The sequence below is a fragment of the Prionailurus bengalensis genome, chromosome D2, assembly GCF_016509475.1.
Source record: "Prionailurus bengalensis isolate Pbe53 chromosome D2, Fcat_Pben_1.1_paternal_pri, whole genome shotgun sequence".
NCBI classification, from domain to species: Eukaryota; Metazoa; Chordata; class Mammalia; order Carnivora; family Felidae; genus Prionailurus; species Prionailurus bengalensis.
This window is the reverse complement of record NC_057351.1, coordinates 75,649,448-75,672,393: the sequence shown is the minus strand read 5'-3', so window position 1 is coordinate 75,672,393 and position 22,946 is coordinate 75,649,448. Positions and strand designations below refer to the sequence as shown.

Below are 22,946 nucleotides of genomic sequence, written 5' to 3'. Positions count from 1 at the left end.
CATGGTCTGCCACGTGCCTATCTGTGCAGTCTTAGTCCTACCACCCTCTCCCTTGAAATCAGTGCAGTTTGTGTAGTTTTGTCAGAGCACCTACCACAATTATCAGACAATTTCATATTTATTTCAGTGATTACTGACCGATATCTGTCTTCCCAAACTGTAAGCTCCACAACAAGGGTGAAAACAGGTCAGTTTTTTCTCACTATTGCATTCTACCAACTAGCATAATTCCTGACACACAGTAGGTATTCAATTTTTTTTTCTTTAAGAGGAAGAAAGGGTTGTAAAATTATCCCTCCTCCTCCCTCAAGCTTTATTTTTATTTCATGAAACTTACATGGAACTTTACCTACTTTGGGCAGACCTAAAATTAAGGCAAAGGAATCAAAGCCATAACAGAATCCACATTCATCCTCAAAGAAGAAAATATCATAGGATGCCACGTTAAATTTGACAAATTTAAGGACTTGATAGAAACATACCTGAATGAAGCTGAATTTTCCCAATAACACCTTCTACCAATCCCAAACAAATGGGATTCCAGGCAAGAAGTAGATCAGTAGCTAAAATAAAATAAGAAGCAATCATGAGAAAATATTCATCAGAAAACATATTAAAACAATAGCAGCCTATTCTAAATGATCAACATCCCCAAAGGGCAGTTATGAACATCCAGAACTGTAAAGCAATTTGTGAAAAAGCATTAACTCCGAGGTCTGAATTAAGGTTTCTGACATCAGGACGTGATGGGGAGAGAAATGACAAGCCGAAATTCTACTCTGATGGGAGGCAGTACTTTGGCGCCCTGCAGTGGAGGAAAGAGGCTGGTACATTGCAAGAGGGCAAGTTAGAGGAGTTCTCTAACCATCCTGTGGCCCATAGCTAGTCCCAGATTCAAAGACAAGGCCTGGGAAACAGCCACAGAGATGTCGACTTGCTGGATCACACTCTGGAAAATATGTTTTCCCAAAGAAGCTTACACCAAGCAAAGAAATCCAGAAAGCCAGTGCTCTTTTATGTGACTTCTCTGGCAAAGGCAGTAAGAACCACTGCCATTTCCTGAGTGTCTACCATGTGCCAGGCATCCCAATCAGGGGTCCTTAGAACAGAACAGAACGCAACGCTTTGGTGACTCTTCTCAATTCTCCCAAGAATGGCACATAACTGATATTATTCTCCACGACCAGACAAGAAGCTAATTCATTACACACAGTGGATGTGTGAGAACGTCAGGGCTTAATTCCCTTGTGAGAGAAACCCAGGTTGCAAAAGTCTGTTAAATACACGGAGATAAATGTAGCTCTAATGGTAACTCAATAGCTGGAAAAAATTACCAAGAATGAAAACAATATTTGTCTTAGCAGGAAATTTAAATTACATTTTAATTATTACCATTTAAATTTTATTTTAGTGAAATTTATAATCAATCTATAACTCACAGGGTAATTACAGACTCAATAGTTCATAGTCTCCAAATTCATTTGAGTTTTGACTACTGTATCTTAAATGTCTTTGTTGTTAATGATCTACTCAGTGGGAGGCATATGAAGTTGACTCCTCTTTGGGCAGAAATGCAATTCAAAGCAGACCTGCATGACTCATGCATGGTCTGTGCTCTTAACCATCCTGCTACAGAACCTATACATGGAACTAACCAATAAGAAGATATTTACATTTTAAGTAATATGCATTCTTACTATAAAAGTAATACTGTACAAAATTGGGAAAAAGTATTTTATCACTCCCATTCCACCAGCCAGATAACTTATTTTGCTATGTTTAAGGTCATACTTTGTGTGCATACCAAATCACAAGACTGCAAATATAGCAGTATATGCAAATTGTTTTTCTTATAACATGAGTATTGTCTCATGTCTTTAAAACATTCTTCAGGGCACCTGGGTGGCTCGGTGGGTTAAGTGTCTGACTCTTGATTTCAGCTCAGGCCATGATCTCACAGTTTGTGAGATCGAGCCCCATGTTGGGCACTATGCTGACAGTGCAGAGCCTGCTTGGGATTCTGTCTCTCCCTCTCTCTCTGCCCCTCCCCCACTTGTGCTTTCTCTCTCTCACTCTCAAAATAGATAAACTTAAGAAAAAAAAAAAACTCTTCAAAACTATAACGTCACAGCTACGTAATTTTCCACCACAGGAAGCACTTCCTCACTCTTGGGCATTTAAGTGATTTCTAGTTTGTCCCTATTATTAAAATATACTGTAATAAATGATGAACATTATGCAAATATTGTATTGCCTCCCTAATTAACAGCTTTAGGGCAGATTCCTAGGAATGAAATTCCTAGGCGAAAACAAAAAAAAATTTAAATATTCAATTCAAATATTCAATTACCAAATTGCTTTCTACAAAGGTTATATACCAAGTTAAGATTTCTGCCAGAAACATATAAAAATGCTTGTTTTAAAACACGCTTGTGGCCATTCAGAATTTCTTTTTTAAATTGTTCTCATTTGCTGGCATCCATTGCCTAAATGATGTTTATTTTCTTTTCATTGCTGATACAATTAAACTTCTAATTATAAAACTGGCTTATGTTTCTTCTATGATTTTGCTATTCATATTTTCTAACACTTTTTTTTATATTCCTTATTGATTTGAGTCCCTTTTATATTAAAGACATCAACTCTGACATATTTACAAATGTTTTCATTTCTTAATTTTTATACACAACCTTTTTTCATTATCTTTACACCTAAAAAGCTGTACTTTACCCAGTATTAAATATTTATTAATTTTATCTTTGTTAATTTTTAAAAGCTTAACTCTACTGGAATTCACGCTGGTGTGTAGACTAAAAATACCCTGATTTCTTTTCAAAGAGTGTGCCAGAATCTCTATCAGGCAGTCCAAGTCTCAACATCTGCCAACACAGATGCCCCTCTAAGCAAAGAGCTCCAATCACCCATAACCCTTCACCTTGACCTCAAATGAACAGACCACAATTTTGTGACTCTATCCTTTGGGACCAAATGAGCTATAGCAATAAGAAAGAGGAAACAAAGTTAGAGGTAAAGCAGTCAGGAACAGTTACACAGAAGAAGCGGAACTTGAAGCATAAGTAAAGCAGCAAAAAAAATAAATAAATAAATAACGCAGAGGAAAGTGCAAAGTTTGTTCTGGAATGTGTCCCTTCACTGGAGAAATGCTTATCAAGTACCTGCCAGGGACCAGGCACTATACCAGGCTACGTAGGTAGATATAAAAATAAAGGAACAAGCTGTCTAGAACAGAAGACCAATGGCGTGGTGACAATGTGGATTGATAAGACTGGAAAAAGTAAAGTGAGGCCAATTGTGGCGAGATGTGAATAAAAAACTAATGAGCGTGTGCTTCCTGGAGACCAGGGCAGGCAGATAATGGCATAAATAAAACAAGACTGCAGCCAGGGATTAGCTGACAGTATTGACAGGAGGCGGAGACTAAGAGTAGGGAAAGGAACAACTAGATGATTGTTGGAAGGGTCTTAGCCGGACGGGACCTGGAGCTACATAGCTTGAGGGTGGGGTGGACAGTAAGTGAGGACTGCGCAGGAGGTTAACAGAAAACACCTCAAAGAAAGCCAGGGAAGGATGGGAAAATAGTAAGTAAAAAAAAGACATTGAAACAGCTCTTCTGAGTGGGAGAAGGAGGAGAGGGGGCAGGGCAGAAAGGACAGGGTATACAACAGCTGAAAGAAAAGGTCGGTGAGAACCTCCTAATTCAATACCCTTTTCCATCTTTGGCATTTTGAACCACAAGAACACATTAGCCATTCAAGAAAATTTTAACTTAAAAAAAAAAACTGGAAAAACTATAAGGATGACCAAATTTTGTGCTCTAATGACTGAAAATAGTCACAGATAATCTTTGCGATCCAGAGAGAGCCAGTTAAACCCGTTAAGACTGAGTTCCTTGGGAACACAAGCTGGTGCAGCCACTCTGGAAAACAGCATGGAGGTTCCTCAAAAAACTAAAAATAGAACTACCCTATGACCCAGCAGTTGCACTACTAGGCATTTATCCACGGGATACAGGCGTGCTGTTTCAAAGGGACATGTGCACCCCAAGTTTATAGCAGCACTATCAACAATAGCCAAAGTATGGAAAGAACCCAAATGTCCATCGATGGATGAATGGATAAAGAAGATGTGGTATATATATACAATGGGGTATTACTCGGCAATCAAAAAGAATGAAATCTTGCCATTTGCAACTATGTAGATGGAACTGAGGGTATTCTGCTAAGTGAAATTAGTCAGAGAAAGACAAAAATCATATGACTTCACTCCTATGAGGACTTTAAGAGACAAAACGGATGAACATAAGGGAAGGGAAACAAAAATAATATAAAAACAGGGAGGGAGACAAAACAGAAGAGACACAAATATGGAGAACAAACTGAGGGTTACTGGAGGGGTGATGGGAGGGGGGATGGGCTAAATGGGTAAGGGGCACTAAGGAATCTACTCCTGAAATCACTGTTGCACGATATGCTAATTAACTTGTATGTAAATTTCTTTTTCAACGTTTATTTATTTTGGGACAGAGAGAGACAGAGCATGAACGGGGGAGGGGCAGAGAGAGAGGGAGACACAGAATCGGAAACAGGCTCCAGGCTCCGAGCCATCAGCCCAGAGCCTGACGCGGGGCTCGAACTCACGGACCGCGAGATCGTGACCTGGCTGAAGTCGGACGCTTAACCGACTGCGCCACCCAGGCGCCCCTATGTAAATTTTTAAAAATAAAAAAATAAAATTAAAAAAAAAAAACAACACTGAGTTCCTAATGTAATAATCAAGGAGAAATAAGAACCAGAGGAGATATTCAAGGAGGAAAAGAAAACAGAAGATGATGAAATCAAAGTACAGGTGTAAAAGTTGCCCTTGGAAAGGAAGGTCACTACCTTTCTCTAAGTCTGGGAGAAGGTGAAAAGCTAAATATAGCACTGGAGAAGCAGCAAATGATTAGATCAGATGGCCTTGACTCAGTAAAAGCAGGAGTCAAAGTCATCTTTGCTTTAGCAGGGGGGAGGGAAGTTCGGAGGGAGATGGAGAGGGGCACCAGAGGCTTGGCTTGGTGAAGGGAATCCAGAAAGTCAATTTTTAAATGTTTTATCTGTGCATGAAACTCAGTGTTTTCAAGAAAAAAAGGTGTCAATCCATTAGTGGGTCATGAAATCAATTTTGTATAATGAGATCAACATTAACATCAATGAAACTGAACAGAACAGAAAATAGGGAAATTGCACCAGGTAAAGAGAAACATTTCATGAAACTTTTGTTTCTGGTACACACATATAAGTATGTGCTCACTAGGTCATAATTTAAAAAGTGTTCCTTATTATGGATCTCAAACATTTGAGCATACTATTTAACCTTAGGGTGAGGATTCATTACATCAACTTTGTTGATTATTTTGCCCAACTCGTGTATGTACTAATATTTTTGATTGTTTCACCAAAAAGTTTTTGAGAGAGGGCTTATTTTTATAACCTTATACTTTGTGTATATTTTTCCATTTTTCCCTTAGTTTTTTTTTTCACATTTTGAGACTGTGCTGTCAGGCAGATACACATTCAGGATTATTACACCTTCCCTGGTGAACTGCTGTTTATCAGGATGTAATAACGGCCTTTATTTTAAATGTTTATTATTTTTGAGAGAGTGAGTGCATGCACACACAAGCAGGGGAAGGCAAAGTAGGGGGAGACAGAGGATCTGAAGCGAGCTCTGCACTGACAGCAGAGAGCCTGATGGAGGGCTCAAACTCACGAACCATGAAATCATGACCTGAGCTGAAGTCGGACACTCAATTGACTGAGCCACCCAGGCACCCACCTGCCTTTATTTTAAATGTTGCCCTTTGCCCTAAAATCTGGTTTGTCTAACATTAATATTATGAAAGAAATTACAGCAGGTATTAGAAAAGCATAAATATGAACATCAATAATCCGAATGTATCACTTCCACTCCTCCAGCCAAATTCCAAAGTCCAAATTCCTCAGGAAGGGCTGCAGGGGCTGGTCTGGCTGGTGTCTACCCTCCTCTTGCCCCCTCCCTACCCCCCAGCACCCTGGCCTTCCCGCAACCACCCAGAAGTGTGTGCAGGCTGGGTCTGGAATGCTGCTCCACACCCACTTCTGCCTGCTTTTCATTCCAGACTTAGAACAAGAGTCACTGGTGTTCCCTGACACAGTGCCCACTCCACCCCCCAGGAGAACTGATTAGGCACTCTTCTGTGGCCTCCTGAACCCTGTGCTTATTTCTATCATGGCACCTTATTTTGGTCTAATGCATCTGATTACTGACTTCCCTATCTCCCTGAACACGAAGTTCACGGAGACCTAGTCTCATCTAGCTTTATGTCCCCAATACACGGTACACAGCAAGTTCCAAAATGCTGAATGGACAAATGAAGGAAGATACAGCGTGGAATGGAGAGGCAAGTTGAGGTCAGGTAACTTACACTGAATCACACAGTGATTCACTACTTAAAGTGGCAAAGTTAAAGTCACTTGGTCTATTTCAGATAAAGATATCAGGGCTGACTGTACCAAATACAACACAGACTTGTCGAAATCAGAATACCACTTCCCACTTAGTGCAGGGCTCTTTTTTAATGTACCTCTAACACCATAAGGTTCCCTACAAGACGTTCTTGAGTGTAATACCCTCACTTTACATTGGAACAGGCCTTTCAGCTCACCAACATCATTCCAGCTGCACAAGTCAGAACCTGGGAGTCATCCAAAATGTTTTTCTTCCACCCCAAGTCCTATCGATTTACTCCTCAATATCTGATGAATGTTTCACTTCTCTCCAACCCCACTGCCATGATCCTTGTCCAGGCCAAGACCTCCCCCATCTAGATCATTAAAAACGCTCTCATCAGCGGTGCATCTGACAGGCTGCTTCACACATAACAAGCATGCAAATATTTACTGAATGTGGTGAGGACTCTAGATAGTTTGGTACTGTGGGGCAGAGAGCTGTAAGTTGGGGGTGGACAACAGAGAGTAAATGCAGGGGTCATTCCATCCAGATGGGGCAGATTTGCATGGAGATTGAATGTTAGGACCAGCGTGGAGAGGATGGACATGAGAGGACGGGCCTACAGCCAGAGATCCAGGTGACAGGACAGGGCCAGGTGCACAAGAGCAGCCTGGGCAGACACCAGAACCAGGAGATGAGACAGAGTCCAGAGATGCGGGCACGATGAGGTAACGCCTGTGCTCCGTGCCCCAGGGGAAGAGTCTCAGCTCCACAGCTGTCTCTGAACCCCTCTCAGCAATAACTCCTCTGCTGTCAATGGAAATCCCATCCAACTTGTAGGGTATTTAATAAGGATCAAATGAGAGAGAATCATGAGAAAGCGTCCAACACAACGTCTGGCACATCAACATTCAATAACTTTTAGCTCGAGTCGGGAAATGTAAGTAAGTGTTTAAAATTCCAGGTTCCTACCACTCAAATAGTTCCATAGATTATTTCAAGGTATACATATGGTTTGTTATTTTTTTTTTTTAAAGAGGAAAGGCAAAAAGGAAAAAAAAAAAAAAAAACTTCAAAGTTTTTACTTATTAAATCTTATGGTAGGACCAGAATTCCCAAAAGCCTTCTCAGAGTAATGAACGTTTTATGAGAATATAGCAATGCCTAGATATGCCCCCAGAATCCTGTTTCCTCAGAACATGAAACACGCAGCTCACAACTGGGTGTCCAGCCTCAGTCCCAGCAACCCAGTTTGGGTCCAAATGGCAAATTGAGCACCAGGGCCAACTTCCTCCCTTTCCTAAATCCTCTACACAGGACAGAGGGAGAATCTACAAGAGGTAAAAACCTAAAAAAGGGGTAAAAACATGCTTGGGAAAAAGACATGAATATTGGTACACTTTCCTTATGTATGTGAAAATAAGTACTGGGTCCTAAGTCATAAAAAACCACAGAAAAATATAAACAGAATGTATTGTATAACTTTTCATCAGCAACAGAAAGACACCTGACAAAAATTCAAGCTATCCAATGGAAGACAGGAAAAAGTGGGAGGAAAAAGAAAAAACAAAACCACATGTACATAATGGGAAACATAAAAAAGTAGAACTCCTAATAATAATTATAATAATCTATATAATAATTGTATATTATATATTATATAATTAAATAACATTATAATAAATGTATAGGTTATTTTTTAAATTTTATTCATTTTTGAGAAAGAGCATGAGTGGGGGAGGGGCAGAGAGCAAGAGAGGCACAGACTCCAAAGTAGGTTCCAGGCTCCAAGCTGTCAGCACAGTGCTCAACGTGGGACTCGAACCTACAAACTGTGAGATCATGACCTCAGCAGAAGTCAGACGCTTAACCGACTGAGCCACTCAGGTGAAAATGTATCATTTCAACTAACCAATTAAAGGGCCAATTGTTAAGTTTCAACTTACCAGTTTATTAATTCTATGCCTATTTGCCACTGGTAGCAGGCACTCATTTAATAGTTATTGAACCAAATGAATAAATAAGTAAAAGCAAGTGTGAAAGATTGAAGTGGAAAATGGATTTCTCCTACCAACTTTATCTTCAATGTTATTTCAGTATTATCTTCAGTGACATTTAGGGGCGCCTGGGTGGCGCAGTCGGTTAAGCGTCCGACTTCAGCCAGGTCACAATCTCGCGCTCCGTGAGTTCGAGCCCTGCGTCAGGCTCTGGGCTGAAGGCTCAGAGCCTGGAGCCTGTTTCCGATTCTGTGTCTCCCTCTCTCTCTGCCCCTCCCCCGTTCATGCTCTGTCTCTCTCTGTCCCAAAAATAAATAAACGTTGAAAAAAAAAAATTTAAAAAGACTAACATTTGTTTTTACCATATTTAGTTAGTTAGTTAGTTTTGAGGGGTGGAGGGGAGGGGCAGAGAGAGGAGAGAGAGAGAATCCCAAGCAGGCTCCATGCTCAGCTCAGGAGCTCAGTTTCACGACCTGAGCCAAAATCAAGAGTTGAATGCTTAACCGACTAAGCTGCCCAGGCACCCCTGTTTATACTGTTTTTAAAGGAAGTCCCCAGGGGTGCCTGGGTGGCTCAGTCGGTTGGGCGGCCGACTTCGGCTCAGGTCACGATCTCGCCGTCCGTGAGTTCGAGCCCCGCGTCGGGCTCTGTGCTGACAGCTCAGAGCCTGGAGCCTGTTTCGGATTCTGTGTCTCCCTCTCTCTGACCCTCCCCTGTTCATGCTCTGTCTCTCTCTGTCTCAAAAATAAATAAACGTTTAAAAAAAAAAATTTTTTTTTTAAATAAAGGAAGTCCCCAAAAGACCAGCATTTTGCAACAGGCACTCTTAATACTAAAAGCATTTATTTTTCAATAAATATAATAATGCAGGTGTGATTTCTCACAATGGAGACTCGCCTGAAAATTCGAGGAAACTTTAAGCTAACTTAAAATGGCTTCCCTTGCCAACGTACAGATGAGACAAAACAACAGAGGAAGGCCTAAAGAGGCAATGTACCTGGCACAAGAGGGGAGCTCAGTATGTCTTTAAAACTGCTGGGACTCTGCCGCCTGGTAGGGTACCTTGCACACAGTTCACTTCAAAATGTGTGTGTGTTTAACCTGTCACTCTTCACTAAGGAAATAAAAGTTGGCATTAGCAGAAGTCTGCTTGTACAGAGGACACATGTAGATGACATTAATCTAAGCATATGTAGCAACTACACTCGGTAATGGACATCCTATCACCAATATGAACGGCTACTCTGGAGGCAGAAGGCAATGGTATGGCAGAGAATATGACCAATGGGCCTCTACCACCCTTCCACAAAGAACAGCCATGTAACTGATGTGCTCCAACAGACTGCTTTCTAATCGCTCCTTCGAAAGGGATGGTCCAATGTGTCACACAAATTTGAAAGAGAAACATTTGAAATTTGCAAACAGGTTCTAAAATTTAGGAATTTCAAAGTTAGATAGTAGAGTTGCTTACAAATTGCAAAAGTATAGCACTTTTGAAATAACACCAAATTTAATGTAGTGGAATAATTAAAGTAACATACACCCAAAGATATTTGGGTATTTTGTCATAGCTCAATTGTTTGACCCATTAGGTCAACATTTCCACTCTTATTTCAGGCCCCTTTGGCAGCACATGGCTTCTATTTTCACATGCCCTCCTCTTCCTGGTATACAGAAAACAAGTGATTAACTACTGTATGCCTGCAGAGAGCATGAGTCATTCATTCCAAGAGCCCAGAGAGCCTGGCGCTCCCTCAGCCCTGGCTAGAGAAGCCTGGGTGTCACACATCTACTAACGTTTATAGGCAGTTTCACTTGTGTCTTTAAGAAAAAGAATAAATAAGGTATGAGGGTATGCATAAATAATCAGACCCAAGTTTCATTTCCTGCTAAAGACAAAGGATATTACTGCTCTGAAAGACAATCACCAATACCAAAGTCAGATGAGGAAAAGGGTTCTACCGTGAGGAACTGAAAGTTCCCATCAGTAGCTCATCCATGCCTCAGTTCTCAGAATGATGCAAGGAAACAGGTTAGGGAATAATTTGACTCAGGTGCCATCTTAGAAATGCAAAGTTGGATACACGTTTCTTTGAACTAATGGTAATTATTTTCCAGCATTAAGCAAGCCAGAGAGCTAACCCAATTTAGAAGTTCCAGCAGCTGGTGATTTCCCCATGTGAACTCCAACTCAATGGTTACTGACCCTGGCTTCTCATTGAGAAAATGTGGATGCCTGGGCCCCACCCCTTCAGAGGGTCTGACTCGGTTGGTCAGGGTGGGGCCCTGGCATAGGTATTTTGTTAATCTCCCCTAGGTGATTCTAATGTACTGGCCGATTGAGAATTACTCGTCTAAGGGATTATAGGTTACTGGGTGGAACCTGCATTAGTAATTTTATTCTATCAATCACTTTGATTCATAGAGGATGCCTGTGCCATGTAGGACTTTAAATACTTCCATGAAATAAAGTACGGCTTAGGATTCTCTCTCTCTCTCCCTCTCTCTCTCTCTCTCTCTGCCCCTTCCTGCTCGTGTGCATGTGCGAGCCCGCTGTGCTCTCTCACTCTCTCCCAAAATAAACAGACTTAAAAAAAAAAAAAAAAATGTTTCAAAAAATTACCCATATACTTAAAAGATGAGAGACACTACTTAGGAAAGGGATCTTAAGAATTTTCAGACTTTTCTATTAAAACGGGGATCTAATTATGGTGCAGCAACAGAGCCACAAAGTTTTGACCATGATCATGAAGGGTATCAGAAATTGTTTTTTAAACTCTACCAATAACCAATCAAAAAACTGTTATGATTCTCTGACACGTAAAGTCCCAGTTGTCCCATCTCAAGAGAAGGCCAGTGCACATCGAAAAAGAACAGAGGACAATAAAAGGGGAAAAAAAAAAACAACTTTTTTGTGTGTGAAAGGTCAGACAATGTAATCAGGTCATGGGAGGACCTGCTGGAAATGTATAGAATTATGAAAGGTGTGGACTCCACAGTGCATTCAGAATACCAGCACAGGAGATACATGTCTAAAAGACCTGGTCTGATACATGTCTAAGATACCTGGTTTGAGAATAAATGAAGGCAAGTACAGCTTAAATTGCAATTTTCCAAACTCATTACCTTAAGAAGCTGACGATATGATCAGGTCAAATAAGGATTAGATAAATCCTTGAACAGTAAACTCATAATGCGTTACCCAAGGAACAGCATTGTGTTGGGTGGGATAGACCCCTCACCTTCTGTGCTCCCCAAAACAGTTCTTTGATAGATCTTTCAGAAATGGGATCCTGAAAGCTAAATCAGAGCTAATAATTGGTATTTTCTTTCCTCATCTTATTTCTTTAAAAAAAATTTTTTTAATGTTTATTTCTGAGAGAGAGAGAGAGAGAGAGAGAGAGAGACAGACAGAGCATGAGCAGGGGAGGGGCAGAGAGAAAGGGAGACAGAATCCGAAGCAGGCTCCATCCAGGCTCTGAGCTGTCAGCACAGAGCCCGACACAGGGCTCGAACTCGTGAACTGCCAGATCATGACCTGAGCCCAACAACTGAGCCACCCAGGCACCCATTCTTTCCCTCATTTTAGAGCTCTTAACCAAGATGCATAAAATTAGCACTTCAGTTATTAAATAGACACAACCTTTCTCCCAGCTGGTGTTTAAATAATTTCCTGGCTTTTCCTGGAAAGTTTGTTCAAAGCTGACCCCTTCCATCTAGGATGGTCTGTGTCATTCTCCCCCCCACAGGCCCTCACCAACAAAAAGCTCCGCCTTCAAACCCACCATCAGATCTAGGATTTGCCACCTTAGCTGGCCTCAAATGAACTGCTTCTAGATCAAAAAACAAAGACCACAGCAGAGTGTCTGTGGGTGGGAGGTAGGGGGGGGAGCCCGGACTACTTCAGTCTGGCCACTATCAACTTTTTTTTAGATATCCAATTAGAACGCAGTGTGCATACAAAGCATGAAGTCTGGCCAGGAAATAAAGTCCATAGCAGTCTACTAAGGTATACAGCCAGTTTCTTCCAGGGCTTCCCACTTTTATAGGAGACATACAATCAGACTATTTACAGCTGGTAGAAACTTCACAGAACCAAATAAAAGGGCACCGTTCTTCCCATTCCTTTTACTAGGAAGAAAAACAGATTTTCACCATCTTGTGGGGAAAAAAAAAAAAGACAACACTAAAACCTCGAACTTCAATACCCAACTCAAGCCTCCCACAGAGCTGGGCTGTACATCTCTGTCACAGAGCCTGTCACTCTAGAATCCTGTGTGTCTCTCCCTCATTGGACCATACCCTCGGCTAAGGTATACCATTTTATCCATCTTTTTCTTTGGCACAGTGTCCAGTAGACAGGTCTTCAATAAATGTTGAGAGAATAAATAACTTCACAGAATTTCAGACTTAATATAATTTGGAAGGAGACAAACAGAATGCTAAATTTGAGGGGGAAAAGTGAGGCTGCTTCTCTGCGAGAAGGGAATACAGATGGTCCCCCACTCACGACGGTCCAATTTACGACTTTGACTTTACAATGGTGAAAAAGCAATATACATGCAGTGGAAACTGTATTTTAAATTTCGATCCCGCCCTGGGCTAGTGTTACACAATACCATACCCTCAGGCTGCTGGGCAGTCACGGGTACCTGTAGCTCCCAGTCAGCCACGTGACCCCACAGGTAAACAACCCACACCCGAAACAACCATCCTGTACCCATACAGCCATTCTGTCTTCACTTTCAGTATAGTATTCAACAAATTACAGGAGATATTCAACACCTGATCATAAAATAGGCTTTGCGTCAGAGGATTTGTGCCCAACTGTAGGCTAACTAAAGTGTCCTGAGCATGTTCAAGGTAGGCTAGGCTATGTTTGGTAGGCTAGGTATATTAAATGCGCTTTCGACTTATGGTATTTTCAGCTTATGAGGGGTGATCAGGACGTAACCCCATTGTAAATCAAGGGAGATGTGCACTGTAAAGAGGTAAAGGGGGATAAATGTAACAGCTACTAGAAAGAATCGAATCCTGGAGCTCAGGAAGTACCCAGAAGGGACAGTAGCAAACTATTACTCTATTCAACAATTTGTTCTGTCTCCTGAGGGTCTGAAATAGGGAGAAGAACGTTTATACTTGGCATAAAAATGAAGTATAATGATACTCAGAAGCATCATTAATATCATACATGCAGACTACTGAAATTAAAAACATTATGGCAATGTTTAAAATTTCCTAATATTTCAGATCCTGTGACTGTTTCAAATTGTAGACACTGACCATGGCAGAAACAGTGAAATTTGAAGTTTGGTGTAAATGAAAAGCTGTTTCAAAGAATAAGATTCATAGGGGCGCCTGGGTGGCTCAGTCGGTTAAGCATCGGACTTCAGCTCAGGTCATGATCTCACAGTCCGTTGAGTTCGAGCCCCGCGTCGGGCTCTGTGCTGACAGCTCAGAGCCTGGAGCCTGCTTTGGATTCTGTGTCTCCCTCTCTCTCTGCCCCTCCCCTGCTCATGCTCTGTCTCTCTCTGTCTCAAAAATAAATAAAAACATTACAAAAAAAAATTTTTTTAAGTAAGATTCATAAAGAAAATGTATTTTTAAATATCCCACTATAAAGTTAAAGAAATGCCTGGTTAAAGTTGAATCGACCTGAGATAAAATGAATTACCTTAAAAGAAATAACAACAAGAAACACTGACCTAAAATCAACCTGTATTTCATTCAACCAGGCTTACCAAAGAAAGCAACCAGGAGTGGATGCTTTTTTGTGAATGAGAGCAGTTTCTTTAAGGGTCTCACAGCAACCGGAAAATGAGTCATCCTAACAGAGCACGAGATTTAATTAAGATCTTACCAGTATATGTTGTGATAGTACTATAATGCTAAACGTTCAGGGTTTGTCATCAGTTGAAAAATACTATTAATGCATTATTACTTAACATATTATCAACAGCTACTGATGATTTAAAAAATGTATTATTTCTCTATTTTGTTAAACATACTCCAAATGTTCTTCTCAGTTCAATTATGGTCGGTTAATACATAATGATTATAACTCAGACTTGCTAACAGGTAATTGTTAGAGGTTCTAGGACATTGCTGTCACTTCTCAGGACTTGTGTTTGCAAAACTAGATTTTTAAAAGTTATATTTTAAAACATTTGAACACGGCATCTTGGATGGCACAGCCGGTCAAGCATCCAACTTCAGCTCAGGTCATGATCTCGCGGTTCCTGGGTTCAAGCCCCGCGTGGGACTCTGTGGTGACGGCTCGGAGCCTGGAGCCTGCTTCAGATTTTGTGTCTCCCTCTCTGTGTCCCTCCCCTGCTCACGCTCACTCTCTCTCTCTTTCAAAAATAAACATGAAAAAAATTTTTTGAACAGAAATAGAACAGTTTACAGTTTACTCATAGAGAGATACTGCTTACAAAGACCCAACACATTTAAACCCCCATGAAACCACACCAAAGTTAGCCTTTGGCTCTGAGAATCCACTCAACAGCACAAACTAGTTTGATTTGCTAATAGTCTAGTATCTATCTGCAAATACATCACCTAATTTTGTCACGTCTGTGCTGCCAAAGGACAACCTGATTTTGTCATAAATCACAAGGACCAAAATTAGCAACAAGCGATTTGTGGTTTTTGCATAATGGCCAGTTCAAGAAAAATTAAAATGTCTTCGCATCCCATTTATTTTCATTCAAAGACAGAAGAGATTTATTGAATTCCAGACTTAAAAGTCCGATTCCTCCCTTCATGAATAAAACGACAATGAGAAATTAGCACGTTTTTTGTCGTTTTTGTTGTTGTCAAGACAGGCAGTGTTCTAGTCTTCTGTTCCTATCTTCTCCATTTAATCTTCCCAACAGACCCTTTGTTGCTCGGGGTACCCAGGGTTGACCAGGGACCAGAATCCTTTCAATTCATTCAATATAGTTTTTACAGAAGACCTGCTATGGGCCAGGTGCTAGAGAAATAACTATAAATCTACACCTCCTTTTTTTTTTTTTTAATATTTATATTTTGGGAAAGCGCAAGTAGGGGAGGGGCAGAAGAGAGGTGGGGACAGAGGATCTGAAGTGAGCTCTGTGCTGACAGGCTGACAGCAGCGAGCCTGATGTGGGGCTTGAACTCACAAACTGCTAGATCATGACCTGAGCAGAAGTCAGATGTTTGACCGACTGAGCCACCCAGGTGCCTCCAACATGTCCTTCTTCTTTGGGCTGAGTTATTAGCCTGGGAAGTTAGGACAAAGGGGAGTCAAGCTGCTGGGCATCGGGGAGCAGCACCAATGCAACCAAATTTCTCAAAAACCAAGCTGTCTGGGCTCCCTGGTTTCTGGCACCTGAATGCTCTAGCCTAAAAGGCCTTGAGACTGCCTCTCCTGAAACCAGCCTTTGGCAAGTCCTGGCCTCTGCTGGCTAAGGCCTGGTCACAGCCCAAGCATCTGGGAACCAGGGACTCTACAGAGGTTCTTCCCCTCTTTGAAGGTGGCTGCCCCGAAGACGTTTTCTCCTCCACTCCCTCTCTGCTCTGCGTGCTCTGAAAGGATGCCTGTGAAATTGGATCTAGGACTCCTGACAGGAGACTGGGAAAGGCTTCAGGTTGCTCATCACTGGCTGAAATAGTTCCCATCCAGTACATATCGATGTTTCTGCTCAAAGATCTACCCTGTATCTATTCCCTGCCCAAACTGCAGATGTTCTAAGAACCGAAGAGAAACCTGATAAACTGACCCTAACTGGAAAAACAATTAGTCAATTATATAACAATGTTCCCTGTACTACATGAACTAATTCTGCTACAAGGAGTCAGGGCAGGGGTAGGATCAAAGACTGACCAGTAGTCCCAGTTATCAGCCTTTCATTCTACATAGATCCTTTCTCAATGTGCATGCTCTGACATGTGAGGCTCTTTTACTCTCTACATATGCTACCCTATAATGATTACGATAGCGAAAGATACATTCCAGATATTACCATTAAAATATAAATCCTATAACTGTAGTCAAGAAGGTAGAAAGGTTTATAAAACATTTTTGTCAATACTGGGGAAAATTTGGCTTTAGAGTCATATACTGGGTTAGAAGCCTAACTCTCTTACTCTTTGAACTTGGACAAATTCATTCTCTGTGCTTCAGTTTCCTCACCTATGAAATGAGGATAATAATAAACCCTCCTCCTGATGTTTATTGTGGGGATGAAATAAAACAGTACGTGTTAAGGGCTCAGAACACTATCTGATTCAGAAAAATGCTCAATAAATAAAAGCTGTTACTATTACTATGATTAATCTCGGTTGACAATGTAGACAACAAAATATGCACAAAAACTTCCCACAATCTATAAAACTTGATTGCAAAGGTCATCAGTCACCTTAGAAAAACTAGGTTTTTTTAAGCTAAAGAAGTGGGGGAGTAGAAACAGCGGTCTTTTCTATCTTGCACGCATAAATGTTCATAAAAATAAATGTACAGGGGCGCCTGGGTGGCGCAGTCGGTTAAGCGTCCGACTTCAGCCAGGTCACGATCTCGCGGTCCGTGAGTTCGAGCCCCACGTCGGGCTCTGGGCTGATGGCTCGGAGCCTGGAGCCTGTTTCCGATTCTGTGTCTCCCTCTCTCTCTGCCCCTCCCTCGTTCATGCTCTGTCTCTCTCTGTCCCAAAAATAAATAAACGTTGAAAAAAAATAAATAAATAAATAAATGTACAATCTAACTGCTAGCTTGTTAGAAATATAAAATACGGGAGAAAAGGGGTTTGGGGTATAAAACTGATAAACTGCTTAAAGGAAACTGAAGACTAAAGACACCAGGAAAAAACCTAGTTATTCAACAAAATGGTTAAAATATTTTTACAACAGATTTAATAATCCAATTTTAAATCAAAATGCCCAATTACATTTTGTCGTGGTAATTTGTGAATTTTTAGTAAACGTGGTGTTTAAAAAAGATAAAGTTCAAAAATCTTTTTTTTCCCAAGTAAACAGCAAATGACACTAAAAAACTCTAAATAAACTGAATATAGTTTCATAAAATACGATTCCTGAAAAGAGATAAAAGTTCTATGTTATTTCAATTCCAGAGCTACAATTTCTCATTCAAAAAAAGTTAACTTCATATGGCATACTAAAAATAACTTTCATCAAAAAATAACTCGACAAAGAACAGGAACACTTTTAAACGTTTCTGTGAATTCTGAGAGCCACTATCCCCTCCAAAAAAAAATGTTCTCTGGTATTCATTAGAGTATCATAACTATAAATATAGTTTACAGGCTTATGAATGTTATGTATATGACAGATGCTCGCTCTCATCTTTTCATGGTCACTCAGTCTCAGAATAGAATGAACCAATACTCAGCAGGAAATTACATAACACCCGTCATATCAGACAAAGCCACAAGGCTAGTAGCAGCAATGTTTAAGACTAAAGAGATAAGACCTTATCACCCTTCCCCAATAGTAGACTGTTTTATATTCCTTTTTTTAAGTCTTTAAATTATAATCCTTATTCTCAGATAGTAAAACACCACTCTAGGAAGATTAGTGAATATTCACACGGAGCTTTATCATTTTCCCTGGCAGAACATAAGACAATCTCTGGTAGTCATTACCTTGCAAGACAAAAGCATCCACCAAAAAGCAGTTGCTATGTATGAATACAGACTCCTCACTACCCTTAAAAAAGTGGAAACACCAGAAAAATAAAAAAATAACAGCACTCAAGTGTTTAGCTAGAAGAAAAAACTGAAAAATTTAAGCAATGTTAAGAAAATAGGGAATACTACCACAGGGATTAAAAAAAAAAAAAAAGGTGATACTAAATCAGGTAGAAAAATAACACAAGTGGAAATACACCTTTTCTCGTGGTTATTTCCTCACCCTGCTGGACAGAGATTTTCTGCCCCAATTAGAAGATATTCAAAACAGGGCTTAAAATGAATATTAAGCATAACACAACATCCTATTTTTATGGCAATGATATCACTGAGAGAAAACCCGGACTTTATTTTTTATCTTATTTTATTTATTTATTTTTTTAATATATGAAAACCAGGACTTTAGCTCAACTCAACCAAAAATGCCTTCTTCATCCTAACTACTCTAAAGCCCACATTCCAAGATGAGTAAAGTCCTTGCCTTGGGGAATACGCTGTCCAATAGGAAAGAAGTAAGCAAAGTACTACCATGTGAGGCAGTATGGGCTATAATCAAAGTGTGTACTAAGTGTATAAAGCACCTAGAAACACAATAAAGGTGACCAGTAATTCTGCCCCAGGGATGTGGGCCTTGGTGAGCACAGCGGGGAGGCGGTATCTGAGCAGGGACTTAACAGAATAAATTAGGCAGGAAAAGGGGCTGACAAACATTCCAGGCCAAGGAAATGGTCGTTTAACTTTAAATATCAATACAGATTCTTTTGATGTCTCTAGGAAAAAGACAAGTCCCGTTTCAGGTGGTTCAATAGCCGAAAACAAAAACCACAATGCCCACAGGCTTTTTTTGGTTTTATAATACTGCCCTTTGGAAGAGAAAAAAGGAGTTGGCTAGTAACCCATTCAGTTAAATAGCCAATAGGAAGCAATGAAAGATTTTAAATGCTGTCATTACAAACAATAGCAAACCTGTCCATAAAAGCAGAGGGAAAAGAGCCAATAAAATGAAGACAATATTAAATGATTCTATAGAAAAAGATCTGAAAAACACTTATCCAATTAAAATACCATTATTAATAGCCATTCTTTAGAAAGGACCTTGAGTACTGGATAGGAAAAACTATTTGGAAAAGTTAAGTGCACGGGATTCTTTATTCACTGGCTACACTTGAACACACCTGAAGATCAAAACAAGCTGTTACTTCAAAAACATAATGGCCTCTTCCTTCCTCTAGATTTTCAGTCTCCTTCTGTCTGTGGTCTGCTATATCCTCAGAAGTGATATGAATTTAATTGCACAGACTACAGTCATTTTATTCAGGAAAAAAACTTTTAATTTGCCTTCTGATATGGACTTTGGATATATAAACAGTAATTCAAACCACATGGCTTAATACAAAATCTAGGCCCACATTACCTGTGAATATTCATTAAAGGCTTACGCCTGTGACTCACTGAGCTTCTTGAGCTCAGAAGTAGGTGTTTCGGTAGCCTTCCACTGAAAGCATACAAGAAGAGTTGACTTACTTCGAGTAATTTATGCCCAAGCAACCATTAGGATTGGAGAGCCTCTTGTGCACAAGAAACAAACACAAACCAAAGAAAAGACAAATAATTCACTTAAAACCCCTCCTATTCTCAAGGCTTCCATGACCTTACTTCCTTGCATGCAATCCCACCAGCTTGGTTCACCTCTGTCAATCTTAGAGGCCAACAGAAAGGAGAGACTAGCCCTAGAAATGGAAACAACCAAGTCCACCCTATTTATATAGGTCTCAATCCACTGCCCAAATTCACAGGTGACCACCTAGAGAGCTGTTTTTTATGAAACACATTAATTCTTGTCCTCCAAGATGTACACTGAACAAACACCGAACAAATTAGTGCTGTTTTAAACATATTTTATGTACAAGGACTCCAAAGCCCAACCCTCATTTTATAGTCCAGGAAATGTGCCACAGAAAAGTGTTCTGCCGGATGAATTGGAGATGATCTCAAGTTCATCCAGTTGTAATAGCCAAGCCCTAAGAATCTAAAGGGTCGGCTGTTAGCCTGGAGAATTTTGCAATCTACCTTTCTTCAAGGGGCATTTGAAGCCTTACTCCAACTGAAGGGGCAGAGGGGTGGGAGGTGTTAGGCAAATGGTCAAATCAGAAAAAACACAGAAGAGAATGACTGGAGACTGGTCAAATTTATCCTGTCTACAGCAACTTCTGTCCCAAGATCATCAGGAACCTTATCTGAGCGTGGTAGTTTGTCTTTACTCTGAGTAGAGGAAATAAAATGTAATTGCAGGAAAATACAGCCAGAGCCTAGGAAAAAATAATAAGTTCTCCTTCACTGCTCTCACAAATCAACTAGCAGGCCCCCATAAGAAAGCAGTGGAACCTGCCAGAAAGCGTTCTGGCAGGCTCTCTCTGTGAGCCCAGGCAAGTCACTCAAGTTTCACACGTTGTCTTCTTCTCACCTGAAAAAGAGAATACCACCACCTGCTTTGTAAGGTTGTTGTGGGGAATGGGAATAACCTATTAAGGGAAAAGCTCCGAGGAAACCATGTTGTTATAAACACTAACAGCTGTCATGTGAAAAAGCTCATTTGGACCTTCTATACTTCTCAATTCATACCATGTAATTCTTGTCTACAATACACACTGAATTACAAATAAATTTTAAATGTTCTGGCTATTTCTTTAAAGAGCCCTGTCCTCTCACTTCTCCTAAAATGAAAGCTCTCGGAGGCTCTCAGGAAAAAATAACTGGGAACCTCAAAGGAGAGGTGCACTGAGATCCTCCCCCTCCCCCGCCCCCCAATAAAGGAAACCGCGTCCTGGACTGTCAGCTCTTTGAGGGCAGGGACTGCTCTATTTAACTCACCACTCTCAACTAACTTTCCTAACACAAACTCATCGCTGCAGACTTAGGCATCTCCTAACAGCTTATATGACACCCAAATGTGGCCCCACGACACATCCTGTATCACACAATACTGAGTCATACAAAAGTATTAAAAGTTTAACATTACGATGCAGTTCAACCGTAACACTAAAATCAAAGAAAGGGTGCTTTAAATCGGGTGCTTACGAGGTAGGCAGAAGGAAGTCACACCTTTAACAAGAAAGGACCAGAAACACACAGATGTCAACAGGGAGTGAAGCTCCGGCAGGACGTTCCACTGAGCTGGTGCGTCGGTTCTGGTCTGAGATCCGGACGGGATTCAAACCCAGAACTTGTCTCAGAGGACGTGCCAGAACCGCTCCAGAGTGGAAGAGGCCTCTAAGGCCAGGCGCACCTCGCCCCAACTTTCCGACCCCGCGACTCGGCTCGGATCCGCTCCCCACTGGCAGCAGAGCGGATCTCGACGCGGAGGCGCGCTCGGAGGGACGAGGGTCGCCGGCCCTTTGTCCCCCGCGGAGGGGAAGGGGCGAGGCAAGCGCTCCCTCCCGCCAGGAAATAATGACAGCTCGTGCGCCTCCCCTCGCGCCCGCCCCGCCCCGCCCCGCGCGCCTGAGCCGCAGTCGGCGCCCGCCGGGCTGCCCGCGGCTAGGGGCCCGGCCGCGCCCCCTCCTCGCCCCCCACCCCGCCCCGCCGCACCGGGCCCGAAGCCACCCCGCGCCGCCAGTCTCACCCGGTCGGAGCTGGAGGCCGCCGTCGCGGCGGCTGCACCACAGCGCGCGCTCGCCCTGCTGCAGGATGTAGTGGTCCTTGGCTTGGAAGAGCTCCATGCCGGCCCCAGGCGCCGAGGGAGGCAGCGGCGGCGGCCGGGCGCGCCCAGGTCTCCGCGGCCCCCGGCCCTGGCGGCGGCGACCCGCGGGGGGCGCGCGGGGCGTACTAGTCGACTGGGGCCGCCAGAACCCACGCCTCCAGGAACGGCGGCTGAGGGAACGCCCCGGCGGCCAGGCCCGCGGGAGAAGAACGCGCACCGGCGGCGGCCGCGGCGGTGGCCTTGGAGGCCTCTCCCTCGGCTCCGCCTCTTTCCCGGCCCCGCCTCTGGCACCTCCCCCGGCTCCAGGCTCCACCCTCTTTTCTGGCTCCTCCCCCGGCTTTTCCCAGGCTCCTCCTCCTCCCTGTCTCCTCCGCGCGCCTTTTCCCTCTCGGCTCCTCTTCCTGTCCCTTCCGCCGCCCTCTCCTCCAGCTTCTCCGGGGTTTCTTCTCCTGGCTCCTCCCCTCAGGCTCTTCCTTCTCCCTCCTCTCCCCCTCCTTCACCCCTCCGCCCGCTCTTCCCAGGCCCCTCCCCTGGCGGGCCCGCCTTCCCATCTGGGGCGAAAGCGGGCAGAACCCGGGCTTGACCGAGTTAGGGGATGACTGACCTGCCCTGTGGCCCGTGGAGCAGAAGCTCACTCGTGGGGTTTTTCTTCCCATGCTGGCTCCTCGTGGGGTCTTCCCTCCCATGCTAGCTCCTTTCACATCCGTACATCCACCCCCTCCCCCCCTGGGCCTGAGCAGCCGCAGAGACCCGGACCAGCAGAGCCGGGAAAAGCGACCGAAGACGATGGTTACTGGGGTCTAGCCCCAGCCAGACCCTCCGCTGAGCAGGGCCGTTCTCTGTTTTGAATTTACTCTCAGTACCTTGTGACGTTTGACAACAGCAGGTATCCAATAAATGCACATCAAGGAGCATGTAAAAATAGAAAATACACAAGTATTAGCGTAGGGCTCTAAATAGCGAGGAAGAAGGCAGCAAAGTTCAGAAGAGATCATGAATTAAGCAGGATGGGTCTGAGAAGGCATCAAAAAATATGTCGATTAGTGGAGTGAAAGGGATCTAGTTTGACAAGGATAAGATGTCTGGTGGAGGGTG

The 22,946-nt window shown here is 42.4% G+C and overlaps 1 protein-coding gene across 2 annotated transcripts in view; it reads right to left on the bottom strand.

The window, feature by feature from the left end:
* INPP5F (inositol polyphosphate-5-phosphatase F) overlaps nt 1-22,114 on the bottom strand; it is a 90,102-nt gene extending 67,988 nt beyond the window's left edge. The window contains exons 1-2 of one of the 2 annotated variants that reach the window (XM_043597704.1): nt 21,774-22,114; nt 483-563 (exon numbers count right to left, since the gene is read on the bottom strand). In XM_043597704.1, the coding sequence (XP_043453639.1) occupies nt 483-563; nt 21,774-21,870 (178 nt within the window). In that variant the 5' untranslated portion in view covers nt 21,871-22,114. The remainder of the gene's footprint in view (nt 1-482; nt 564-21,773) is intronic. The other variant, XM_043597703.1, reaches the window with a different exon arrangement.
* Nucleotides 22,115-22,946: the final 832 nt, after the last annotated feature.